A 14,153-nucleotide genomic window follows, 5' to 3' on the forward strand; every position below is an offset into this window, starting at 1 on the left:
GGTCTCTTTCATTCTCCACTACCCTGAGTATAACTCCACCCAGTTGGTACATTTCTCTGGGGTTACTGCTACCTATATGCAGTACTTTGCATTTGTCAATGTTAAACTTCAGTTGCCACTTCTCAGCCCATCTGCCCAACTTTTCCAGATCCTATTGCAGCAGCATACTGTCATTACTGTTATTAACAACCCTGCCAACCTTTGTATCATCTGCAAATTTTGACATTAAGCTTGATATACCTTCATCAATATCATTGATAAATAAACAAAACAACAATGGGCCCAATACCGAACCCTGGGGGAAACCACTAATAACATTAGTCCATGAAGAGCCATGTCCATTGATTACCACTCTCTGTCTTCTCCCATGCAACCATCCCTTTAACCATAGCAGCACCTTGCCCTTAATGCCACACTACTCCAATTTGTGTAGTAGTCTTCCATGTGCAACAGTAGCAAAAGCTTTCCTGAAATCCAAGTACAGTAGAACCCGAATAAGAAGTTTTCCAAGGAACTGGAAGTTTAGAACTTCTTACATGGGAAAATGTCTTAGAAGGGAAAATGACCTAAGGGTGTGAAACATTAACTTCACAAATAAAAAGGAAAAGATACACATACATAAGTTAAAGATGATTTTTAAGTACTATTTCAGAATTTATAAATGTTTTACTCTGCCTATGGGAAACATTTTTAAACTGAGGATTTCTAATTGCTTAATATTCTTTTCATTAAACTCATTACCAATTGGAAGAATGAACTCCTTTGGAGTTTCAACATACCTTAACACAGGGGTGGCGAACCCAATGGCATGTGTGACCAAAGTGGCATGCATACAAATTTCTTCGGCACGTGGAATTCAGAGCGTCCCAAAAAATTTCAAACATCATGCAGTGATTTGTTTGAAGTTGAAGTAGTGACATGTACTGACGAAATTGTGAAACGAAATTAAGTAAAAAAATTCATATATCTTTCACATTTATCACAACACACAAGTTATTGGTAAAGTTGTGTGAGATATATTTATTATCCACATTCAGTATTTAGTGTGGCCTCCATTGTCAAATATGGTTTGTATGTTGCATGGACATTGGAGATTATTCTTCATTAATTCTCATAAATTGTTATAAATATTTTAATTGCTATTTGCCCTTTACAGATTGCTTAGAATGTCAGCTCAACCAGCAAAGAAACAAAAACATTCAAATAAAGAGGAGAGTAGCAGAGAATTTCAAGAATCTTGCAGTGAAAGATTTGGTATGATTAAGAAGGATAATAAAGCATTATGCGTTTTGTGTTCTGGCCACGCGAGGGTAGTTTTTTTAAAAGATGTAGCCTGTTTTGGCACGCACCCTTAAAAAGATTCTCTATCCCTGCCTTAAAAGATCACAATTACAATAAGACAGAGCAACAATCCACTAAGTAATTCAAAACTGTTCGCAACCATCAGAACTTAACACTTAGCGTGGTCTATGTATCCAATTATGGATATTGATGAAAACAATTGCAACATGTCACTTCTATTATATCAAAATATTTATACTAAAACAGTTTTATCGTTAAAAGCCTTAGATTATGGAAAATTCACTAATCGAACAAGTTCGTGCAAAGCATCGTTTTAGTTCATAGTAAATCACCTAATGAAGTAGGTAAAATGGCATCGTTTCTGTTATATCTCACATTGTGAAGGCCTTCACAATGAGTTGCCCTGATATTGAATTACCTCGAATAAGCAACGCATTGACAATGAATTCTCGAATAGGCAACACTTCACCAATGAATTCTCGACGGATACCATCACCACCCGCCAAGAATCCTTTGGCGAAGTGTTGCTTATTGGAGGTAGTGCAATATCAGGGCAACTCGCTGTAAAGGCATTCACAATATGAGATACTTGAATATCAAAAACAATGCCATTTCACCTACTTTGGTGGTTTACGATGAACTAAAATGATGCTTGGTACTAACTTGCTCGATTACCAAATGTTTACATTGTTTAATATTTTTTTAATATTAAAATAAATAATTTCTATATTTAAAAAACATTAAGTGGGAAAACATCATTATAATAATAATACACTATGGTATTCTTTATCACGAACTTTTTACCCAGATAAACTTCCTATGCGGGAAAATAATACATTACAATATGTAGAGTTGAAATTGGGACTTAAGAAACCAAACCTAGTACAGGGGAAAACTTATGTGGAATTTCTTATCCGGGTTCTACTGTATATGATATCAAAATTATTTTTGCATGCAGCTCCTTTTGACCACGTCATAGTACCCAGGGTCCCAAGCTGGATATCATCATTCTTCTCTTTCTTGGTGATTCCTTTCTACTTCTGTCTGTCTCTTTCTCACTCTGAGGGTAACTCGGGATTTTTTTTTTGCTGGTGCAGCATAAGCCTCAGGCTTCCTTGCACCATATGGCTAATAATAATAATAAAATTGGTCAGACAAGACTTCCCCTTAATAAACCCCATGCTGTGTCTCAATTATTACTGCTCTCTTGTCTAGATGATCCTGCAATGCTTCTTTAACCAGTGACGCCCATTATTTTCCCTGGAATAGAATTCAAACTAACAGGTCTGTAATTACTCATGTCACCCTTTGATCCCTTTGTGAATTGGAAATACATTTGCGCATCTTCAGTCAGTGGGGACTTTCCCCGAGTCCAAGAATGCTCTCATAATTATGGCTAAGGGTTTGCTTACTTCCTTTGCCACCTTTAATATAATTGGATAGATCCCATCCATCCCAGATACCTTTCTTATGTTTAACTTCAACAATTTCTTTTCCACTTTGCTCTCAGTTATTACAAAATCATTTAACTCCCTGTTAGAGTTTGATAAACATCTGGCCTTCTCCTCCTTGAATAACTTCTCGTGTGAATGTAGATGCAGAATACATATTTAAAGTGGCAGCTATCTGAAAATGATCATCTACAGTCAAACCATTGATATAAAGTGGACCGATCTGATTCACCCCTTTCCTTTTAGAGTTAATATAAGTAAAGAACTCTTTCCTGTTTTTTTTGCATCCATTGCCAAATATTTCTCATAATCTGCCTTTGCTTTTTAAAAGCTATTTAAAAATACAGTAGAAGAAGACCTCAAAAAACAGATCATCCAATTACCAACCCTCACCCCCTCTCAAGGAACTAGCCAGCCAAACAACCCCCAAAGATCTGAGAATGAGGTTAGGCCATCCACCTTGAGGCTATAATCCAAGAATCACTGGATCCAGAATAATCTACCTGGCTCTCTATTGGATAACCTATAGAAATCCTCTGATATAAATAACCTGTTGACATCACCTCTTGCCAGAATGCACAAGATCATTACACTCAGCAAGCAGGGGAGGCTGACAACGGGTAAAACTACATTTTATAATTCTGTTTAACCTTAATTATATGTTTAATTGTAACTTTAAGTGTAAAAATTTTATCATGGTACTTTTTACTTCCCATTGGTATAGATAATCCTTACCTGTATTATAAATTAATAATAATGCATAATATTAAGTAACAGTAATATATGAAGTTTTGTAATTTAGCCCACAAATTTGTAATATCATTTTGTTTTTGCCCTCTAACGACCATTATATGGTCTGATGATGGGTATTGGCAAGGTTTCCTAAATGTTCACCTTAATGTTTAGGAATTTAATTATTAACTGAATAAACTATCTTAATATCCACATGGTGTAAGAGTGTTCATTACTAAAAGTATAATTCTATGGAAAATCATGTAACTGTTGTATATATTTATTCCTAATGTTACTGCTTAACTACTTCTCATTTGCGAATAAGAAGAAAATGAAGTAAACTTTCTTGAAAAAATTAGCAATACTAAATTGGTAATATTAGTTAGTCATGTTATAAACTAAAAAGGAGCATCATTATAACTAATGAATAAATATTTAGCAACAAAGTTGTATTATCAGTGCTAATATAGTAAAATAAATAACAATTTTGAAGTTTAAAAATGATATATTCCTTAGTTAACAAAGGAATTAAAGTTATTTTCGAATTTAAATTTTAAAATATCTTCTACCAAACGTTTGAGATGACACTTTTGAAATTTACTGTTCTCATATATTTTACCTTTAGCTTTAAACATGCTTTGTTTTATCATAAATCAGAGTTATACATTATACTTTATTTGGAATGAAATGTAGGAAATTATAGGTAAAATATATGTGATTCAATCTCTCCTTATGTATACATATGTTTATTATTTATTAGGATTCATATGGTGATACAGCACTACATGATGCCATTGGCAAAGATAATGAAGAAATAATTGATCTGCTAATTAATGTACCAGAAATTGATTTTTCACTAAAAAACAAGAGAGGATTTAATGTACTGCATCATGCTGCTTTAAAAGGCAATGTTTTGTAAGTATTACTTTATCATCATCAAAGTCTGTGCTGTCATAGTGTCCTGTGTACCTGATGGGTGTACAATACACTGACAGTACAAGTCAGTCTTTCCTTTTTGACTATCAACATTTCATTCATTGCTTTCCTATGTTCAGTGCTATTTCCTGTTACGTCTTTAACACTAGACAAAATAAGTTTCTTTCATTTTTCCTCTCTTTAAATGCATTAATTCTTTCTTCATTAGTTATTAAAATTTCACTAGCACCTTCCATAAGAAACTAATTAGAAATGTTACAATTACAAATTATCAGTTACAAGATAGTCAGTAAATGTTTCCTTCAAAAGGTCAAACTTTCTTCTCATTTACAAATATTAATAATTAAATATTTACGGACTTGGTAAATGAAACAGGTGATATTTAATTTCATTGGGTATTTAATAAATAATAAACATTTAATATTTAACATTTGTGAATGAGAAGAAAAATTTAAGTAAACTTTCTTGAAAAATTAGCAGTATCAAATTTGTAATATTAATTAATGTCATTGTTATAAACTAAAGAAGGATGCTATTATAACTAATGAATGAAGATTTAGCAGCACATATCATTTTGAAGTGAACATATACAAAGTTGGACACCTTAGCCAATGATAAATATTAGAATGATCAAAATTTTGCAGTTTTCCTTATTTCTCTCAAGTAATGATGGACTACCCCCTCCTTCTGGAATCCAATTGTGATTATAATTCTGGTATTCATTTTCAGATAACATAAACCAAGACTACCAGAATAAAACTTGGAAAGCTTCAGTAGATTAATATAGGAGAAAAATTATACTTCGAAATCATGCCCATTCAAGAAACTTTCAAGTTGCACATGATATGGCTTAACTGATAGTACAGTAGGACCTCAGCAATTATGGGGGTTGTGTTTCTGAAAATCTGCATGATTGGTAAAGTGGGCTAATGGGAAAAGGTGGGTTGGATTTATGACTTAAGATATTTTTCTTAAAAATATATGAATACTAAAATGTATTTTAGTATTAATATATTTTAAACATCGACTTACCATTAATTTTTGTGAAGAAATTGCCACTTAGCAAAAAGGGTAATCTGATTACATAGTTTGTTTGCAAGACCCAAGGAAATTAATATAGCGTTTTTTAGTGTCATCCAAAAAAAAAATCACCTTCCTTCTAATTCAATGAAGTTTCCCCTATCTAGTTTCTCTTTGAATTTGCACACTCCTTCTCAAATTCAGACAGTTGCTTGTTCCAATGACTAATCACGCTTATTGAAAGAAAATTTCTTGACATCCAGTGTACGGTTATTCTTGCTAATTTTAAAACTATGTCCCACTTTCCTTTTCATTTCAGAAAGAGAGAAAACTACCCCAAACATTCAGCCAACTCAAATCTCCGAGAGCCTTGATGGCAAGTAACATTGTAGGTATCTAGTCCCCAGGCTTTGAAAAACCACAGAAACAGTCAGTACATATAAGAATATGCTCTTTAGTCTTGTTTTTAGTAGTCAGAATGCTTCAAGAAGGTCAACATTCTGTCTAAGAAATTTTTGTTCCTAATGCTGAAGTTCTTATGTATCACTGACACAACTCCATTGGCTGGCTGGCTGGCCTGGTCTGCCAAGACAGCTTCAGATTGAATTTAATCATAACACCTAAGAGTTTTTGCCCACAGTGGCAGCCTAGTTAGCACAATACATCACCATCACCATCTGTTACTCATTTGGAGACATCTGGTTTGATTCCAGTAAGTAGTTTAACTTCTGTTCCAGGGAAATTAATGGAGGCACTGGTTAAAGAAGCACAGCAGGATCATCTAGGCAAGACTTCAGTCATAGCTCGGACACAGCGTGCTTTTGTTAAGGTGAAGTCTTATCTGACCAATTTGATTGTATACTATGATGTGGTCACAAAGGAACTGGATGCAGGGAATAACTTTGATATATATTTGGATCTTGGAAAGGCTTTTGACACTGTTGCACATGGAAGACTGCCGCACAAATTGGAGCAGTGTGGCATTGGAGGCAAATTGCTGCTATGGATAAAGGGATGGTTGCTGGGAGAAGACAGAGAGTGGTAATCAATGGATACTGCTATTCGTGGACTAATGTTATTAGTGGAGTCCCTCAGGGTTCAGTGTTGGGTCCATTGGTGTTTTCTTTATTTATTAATGATATTGATGATCGTATATCAGGCTTAATGTCCAAGTTTGCAGACGATACGAAGGTTGGCAAGGTTGTTAATGACAGTGCGCTGCTGCAACAGGATCTAGAAAATTTGAGCAGATGGGCTGAGAGGTGGCAACTGAAGTTTAACATTCACAAATGTAAAGCACTGTATATGGGAAGCAGTAACCCCAGAGTAATGTATAAACTGTGTGGTACTGCACTGACAATGGTAGAGAATGAAAAGGACCTAGGGGTAATTGTGCAGGCAGATATGAAATTTTCTGAGCAGTGCAGATGGTCTGCAAGAGTAGCTCATGTTGTCTTTTCAATGATATACAGGAATTTTTCTAGCAGGGATAAGGAGGTGATTATCCCCTTGTATAAGGCAATGGTCAGGCCATACCTTGAGTACTGTATACTGGTCTGGAGGCCTCATTTTAGGAAGGATGTAGAGCTGCTGGAGCGAGTGCAGAGAAGGGCAACAAGATTAGTGAATGGAACAAAGGGTTGCTCTTATGAAGAAAGGCTTAAGTTTTGCAAATTACAGTGCCTGGTGACTAGACACCTGCGAGGTGATCTGATTGAGGTGTATAAAGCCTTGAATGGTTTGAGCATGCTCAATGCTGATGGGATTCTTCCTCTTGCTCAGAATAATCACCTGAGAGGGCATAAATTCAAATTGAGGAAAGATATTTGTGGGATAGATGTGTGCAAGTTTGCCTTTAGCCAGTGTGTGGTTGATTGCTGGAACAGACTTCCATCTGTCGTTGTAGAAGTTGATAGCTTAAATAGATTCAAGGCAGAACTGGACAAACATTTAGAGTGAGTGGATGGGTGAAATTAGTTTTTTTTTTTTTTTTTTTGGCTGATGCTATATAAGCTTGTTCTCTTGCATCATGTGCCTTTACTAATGCTAAGTGATTGGAGCAAGTTCTAAAGTTATATTTGTTCCAGGCTTTAGTTAACTGATCTTAGTGATATGTATAGATTTTTCCTATGAGTTATTCTGGGTTTTTCAATAACACAAAATGCAGATTGCCCACAAACATGCACTTCTATAGGCATAATATACTTATGGTCATGAGTGCACAGGTCACATTAATACACACATGGCATATACCTGCAGTTGTCAGCATTTTGGGGCAATCTTGAATGGTAATTTACAGAGATGGTTCAAGTAAGGTGCAGTATAGTAATGCTAATACTTTATCTAATATGTTATGCTAATACTTTATCATTAGCATTAGAACTTTATGATTGCTAAACGGCACAATGATTCAGGCTGCAATAATTATTAAGAATAACACCTGTCTACACGTGTTTATTAAAAGGAAATTTATTTAGAGATAACAGATTCAAAAATATCTATGAAATATTGTACGATATGCTTTTTTGCTCTTCTAAGATTTAATTATTATTATTTTTTTTTTTTTTTTTTTTTGTTAAATATACCACTGAAGGAGGGGCAAAGTTTGGAATCTGAATATATAGTACAGTCTTTTGTATCTATTTTTAATCTTTTATCTATAATTATATTTCATTTCTAACAAACACACTCCAATAGCATCCTTATCTCTGAAGCATTTTAGTATGCTTTAGGCTGATAGCCTTGGCTGATGAAGAATGTTGTTTGTACATATAACAAAATTTTCAGTTAAACCTTATGCTGTTTTACATGACTAATATAATATAGATCTGTAATCAACATGAATTTCTCACTAGTTCTGTCCACATTAATTTCTTTATCATATACACTGGGCTACATTCTCCATCATTCTAAAATTTTGGAGATGTGCAGCCACTTGTTACTTCTGATGATGATGTTCCAGATATAATCGAAACAGAGTTAAATAATTTTATGTTAGGCAAAACGATTAATGACTAGCCAAAGCCAAACAAATAATTTTTGAAACTAAAAAATGATTGAGAACATTATGATTCTTCTCTGTTTCTGTATTCATCTTTTAACAAAGCATTGTTAGTTTAATATACTGTATTTCAGCATTTAGCATGAATCTTTCAATAGCCAACCACTTAATACTTTATCATTAATCATTGAAATTGCAGTATATGTTGTTATTATTCTTATTTATTAGAAAATCTTTTTCCTTTTTGTATTTTGTATAAAATACGAAATAAATTTTTGACTTATAGTAATTTTTTCCATTATGTTTAAGTGCAACAGAAAGGTTACTTACAAAGTCTAGACAAATAGTAGATGTAAAGAAAGATGATGGATTTGCAGCTTTGCATCTTGCTGCACTAAATGGACATTTCCATGTTGCAGAAACATTATTAACACAGGTAAAATTTTTAAGAAAGCAGTGTTCTTTATTTCTAATTGTTATGCTTTTAAATTCTAGAATTCATGATCTACCTAGTTCTGATTGAACATTTATTTATTTAACAATGCAGTGTTCGTGGGAGGACTTTTGTATTTTGTAATTATCTAACCAGTACCATACCATTTTGCGAGTCATATATATGGTTTTTTTTTTTTTTTTTTTTTGGTTTTTTTTTTGATTTTTTTGTTTTAAAATCTACTTCAGTAAAAATGAAGAAAACAAAATATCTCAAATGTTCTTTACATTTAACAAATTAAAAAAAAAAAAAAAAAAAAAAAAATTCCTTCTGAAAGAAGAAATTGTTTAAATTTTATTTTTTAAAATTTTGAATCATAACACAGAAGTCAAATTTGTATTGCATGTCAATATTTAAAGCAGGAATATTCTACTGAATTTAATTCCTGTATGCTTGTATACTTAGCTAATCTAATTAGTGACCATTTGAGTTGCTCAAATGTGAAGATGAAAATAAGTATATAACACTCACATTTCATTAATTTTTTTAAGCTCTCATTCTGACTATATTTATGTACATACTTTATAAAAGTATGTGGAATATGCTTACAACAAAACTCTAGTATCACTTCAGTTTCAAGATGTGCTTCACTTTTCTTGATATTAATAGAAGATGCAAGAAAGCTAGTTTTTTGTTGCATCAGCCAAAAAAAAAAAAAAAAAAACTTTCTCTACACAACCTGGTATCCTTCTTATCATACTCTTCCCGCTGTTGTAGGGTACTGATACACTTGTCCTTTAAGCCTCAACACCCAGGACGGTAGTTTATTCCAATGGTCAACACCATATGCTCACCTAATATAAATTTCCTGAGGTAATTTTTCCTAGTAGTTTGTATTTATGCTTTCCGGTTTTGTGTGTCATTATCAGTTTATCTCCTTTCCCCTCAGTGCCATATAATCCTGTCAGATTCCCCCCTGAGATGCTTTGTTTCTGAAATCTATAATCTCCACTTTTTTAATCTTCTCATGTAGACTTCCCTTTTTTGTTCTCACCAGACTATTCACGGGTATCCAGACCCTTTCAGGAAGCCGTCTTACTTAAATGCAGCCTCCAAACCTGATGTGGGCTCACCAAGGTTATAATTCAGTTATATAATTAAATTATAGCCTCCTCCTGCTTCTACCAAATTTCTAGGCAAAATCAAATATCTTTTCAGGGCACAACACTGACTTATAATCTTTTTGGGCTTAAGTACATTACAAATATTGCTTTGTTTGCATCTACAAATCTGGGTTTTCTTTTTTGCCATTGGCTGTTACTTTTCCTCTAAACAGCTGCTGACTGAATGACTCTGAAATCTCCACCACCAACATGTAATATTGTTCCGCCTTCTGCTGTGGTGCTCCCAAACCTCTCTTAAAACTTTTGACTCTATCCAAAAGATGGCAGTCACATTAATTAATGATCGTTTTCTTATGCTCTTCACTCTCTGTTACATAGTCAGTTTCTGCTGACAACCCATGAATATATCCATTGGTCAATGTTCTTCTAAATTGGGGGCTGTAATTCCATCACTGTCTTCCAAACCAATCTGAATGTAAGTCTCAGGTAGTCACTATCCATCCACTATCCAAATTCAGAGAACTAAATTTTCTTCTTCCTTGTTTATCCCTTTTACTTAAGGGATGAAGCTACTTAAGTTTTTTTTATATTAAAAGAGATATTGTCCAAGTATAGACCAGAATGAATGCTAAGGGAGAAAAGTTTAAGGAAGTGTGTAAATCATTAATAAGACACCATGCACCTTCCTAGCCATATAAGATATTTTTTGGTTATTATTGCTCAAATGTTGAGTACATTTGGCTGCATTAATTTTTTTTTTTTTTTTTTTTATGAAAACCCAAACACGAGAGGTATTAGAACCTATAGTACTTAGTACCATGCTTGGGTTAGAGGTTGAGAAGACGAAAGAAGATATTTGTTGACATTAGACTTGAACTTCTGTAGACTGTAATTTTCAGGAAATATGTATGAAGGAAGGTTGTTCCAGAAAATGGCAGTAGAATGAGTAAATGAGGAAGATGAAAAGTTCGTTCTGCGAGTTTGAACTTGGACAGTAAATGGATGTTGGTTGATGGCGACACATGTTCAGACGGTTTTAAAATAGAGAGGGGGAATTATAGAAGCCAATTCAGAAGAACAGTGTCCATGGAAGTATCTGTAGAAAAGGCATGCAGCAGAAAAAGTACATCTATGAGACAATAAGTGGAGAGACTGTTAGAGAGTCATTAATTAACCTAACTGCCCTCTCTGAATGGAATCTAGAAGACTGGGAAAGGTTTTGGGGACACCACCCCAGATGTGGGAACAATATTCCATGGTAGGGCGGATTTGCGATTTATACAGAGTGAACAGCTGTTTGGAGGAAAAGTAACGCTGAGAGCGAAAGAGGCAGAGGAAGCAATATTTGTAATGTGCTTGTGCCAAGAGAGATTAGAAGTCAGGGTAATCCCCAAAAGAGATATATCATTTTGCCTAGAAATTGGAGTGTCACTAAAGATAAGCATAGGAGCAGAAGAATACTTTTTGTGAGATATAAGACAAGACTGAGTTTTAGAAGGATTGAAATTAACTAAGTTGTCTTGGCCCCACTGGAGAATTACCTGGAGATCGACATTTAAGGAATTGGTAGTAGTTGTTCGAGAAGTTGAAGCTGATTGAGCAGGGCAGGGTTTCTCAAAATGGAAAGTGGAATGCAATGTGCTATCATCGCAAAACAACGGATAGGATTTACAGTTGATGGAAGAAGGTCATTAATGTACAAGAGGAAAAAGAGTGGGGGAAAGAACTGAACCTTGGTGGACACCAGCCTTAGTGGAGAAGTTAGAAGACAGAGCCATCTATCATCACCCTCAGTGAGCAATCAGAGAGAAACAGTTGACAAACTATAAGATGGAAGCTTGTTTAGAAGACCTTTATGCCAAACACAATCAAAAGCCTTTGAGATGTCAAGAGCAACTGCTTGTGTTTCACCAAACTTTTCCATTGAATTTGTCCATAAATGGGTAACATAAGTCAGAATATCACCAGTAGATTGACACTGACGGAATCCATACTAGTGATCGTTGATCAGACGGAAGGTTTCTAGGTATTTTAAGAGTTTGCGGTTAATTGATTTGTCACCCTTTTTAGGAACTGGCTGGATATGAGCAAATTTTCATGCAGAAGGAAAAACACCTTTGGAATAAGAAAGTGAAAAAAGGCAGCAAAGAACAGGAGTAAGTTCAGGAGCACCGGTTTTGAGAACAAGTGGAGAAATACCATCGGGATCTGGAGCTTTCTTAGCATCAAGATTCGTCAAAATCCTTCTGACATCCTTTTGGATGTCAGGAGGCATTGAATGGAGCGTGTTGGGAATGGTGGGAGGTGTTTTACCAAGATCATTAATATATGAGTTGGAAGAAAAATGGGATGCTAGCAGGTCAGCTTTATCCTTGGCTGAAGTGACAACAGAACCATCTGGTTTTGACATCTCTGTTCAGAGATGGGCAAAAGTTGCGGCCAATAGCTTTGGCAAGAGACCAGAATGCTCAGCTACCATTAGGGCAAGAAGCAAGTTTCTACTCTTAGCCTGTTCAAAATCGAGTTTGGACTCATTAATAACTGCTTTACAATTGTTGCGAGCTTTGGTGTAGGCAGAAAATGAAACTGAAGAATTGGAAACAAGCCAATTATGATATGCAACGTTCTTCTCTTGAACAGTCTTAGCACATTTATTGGAAAACCAAGGTTTAGATAAAGGACGAGATTTTAAAGTGGAGTGTGGATTATTGATAATTTTCACGACAGATGTAAGTTTGTTCTGGCAATCAATCACTCGCTGGCTAAAGGCACATTTTTCGCACAATCTATTCTGCAAATGTCTTTCCTCAATAGTCCCAGGGGCTCACATCTGGTGAGTATGGGCTTGGCACACCCAGGGTCCTGAGCTGGATATCATCATTCTTCTCTTACTTGGTGATTCCTTTCTTCTTCTGACTCTCTCTCTCTCTCTCTCTCTCAGGGTAACTCGGGATTTTTTTTTTGGCTTGTGCAGCATAAGCCTCAGGCTTCCTTGCACCATATGGCTATTAATAATAATAATAAAGGATTCCATTCCTACAAGAATAATTTCACTGACACGATCTGAGCAAATGTTGATATCAGAAGCTTGGAAACAGTAATCCAGAAGAAAAGAAATCTCGCAGGTCATCCCATTTTGCATTCTTGTAATGCCAAACACCACGAAGTTGGGAATAGCCATGAGATAAAGACTCCATTGGAGAAGAGACAATCACAAAGTTGTGATCTGATGTGCCTTAAGAACCACTCACTTCGACCGTATACTTAGAAGGGTTGTTTCTGAGAAAAAGATTAAGCGTGTTGGCTATATGGTTAGAATTGTCTGGTATTCTTGTAGGTAAATGAACAATCTGTGCAAGGTCATTAGTAATTGGAAAAGCCTCAGCATCTTGACCAGCTGGAGTTGTGAACATTAAAATCACCAAGGAAAATTACCTCACTGTTAGGAAAGTTGTACTGGAGAAAGTCAAGCTGCAAAGGGAGGAAGTCAAAGAGCTCCAAGTGATTAGTGGAGTTGGGAGAATGGTAGAGAGATTTTAAGCCAGAGAAGATCGGAGAGAGGAGATTCCAAATTACCAAGTCTCTGACGGAATATCAGAATGGACCCATGCCACCTTTGAAGCAAAGGGAATCATACAGCGAATAATTTGGGCAACTGAGATGAGCAGTAATTGAATCAACCGATAACTGAGATTCTGTCAGAAAAAGTACATGGTGTTTGGCAGACTGCAAGTGGAAATGGACATCATTGGGATTAGAATTGAGACCATATATATTTGTGAAATGAACTAGGAAGTGTTTGGGAGGTTTAGATCTTTTTGCAGATAAGCTTACTCCATTAGTTTGACAATTCGTGGTGTATTCAATTGTAAGAAAAAGTGGGGGGGCATGCTGTAAGAAGTAATGAAATTTTTGGATATGGTGTACACATGATAAGAATATACACAGATCCTTGACATAACGTGGCCTTGACAATGTCCCCCCCTGCACACACACTACTCGGACTCCCTCCAGTCACTAACTGGCAGAGTAGAGGTAACAAGATTATACACTATCTGATCTGGAAGCCTCCTAAAGAGGTACCAATAGGTTCGGTCCGGTGTACTAACTAACAGCCGGCCTGCGAACACTGTTTAGAGCTGTACCCTCAAAAT

General features: G+C 35.3%; 1 protein-coding gene across 1 annotated transcript in view; it reads left to right on the forward strand.

Annotated features, from left to right (window-relative positions):
* mib2 (E3 ubiquitin-protein ligase mind bomb 2) overlaps positions 1-14,153 on the forward strand; it is a 388,603-nt gene that overhangs the window by 292,378 nt on the left and 82,072 nt on the right. Inside the window, exons 15-16 of the mRNA XM_090373924.1 lie at positions 4,246-4,400; positions 8,752-8,878. Coding sequence (XP_090230050.1) covers positions 4,246-4,400; positions 8,752-8,878 — 282 coding nt within the window. The remainder of the gene's footprint in view (positions 1-4,245; positions 4,401-8,751; positions 8,879-14,153) is intronic.

The sequence above is a fragment of the Mastigoproctus giganteus genome, chromosome 5 (genome assembly GCF_048544385.1).
Source record: "Mastigoproctus giganteus isolate SK-2022 chromosome 5, ASM4854438v1, whole genome shotgun sequence".
NCBI lineage: Eukaryota > Metazoa > Arthropoda > Arachnida > Uropygi > Thelyphonidae > Mastigoproctus > Mastigoproctus giganteus.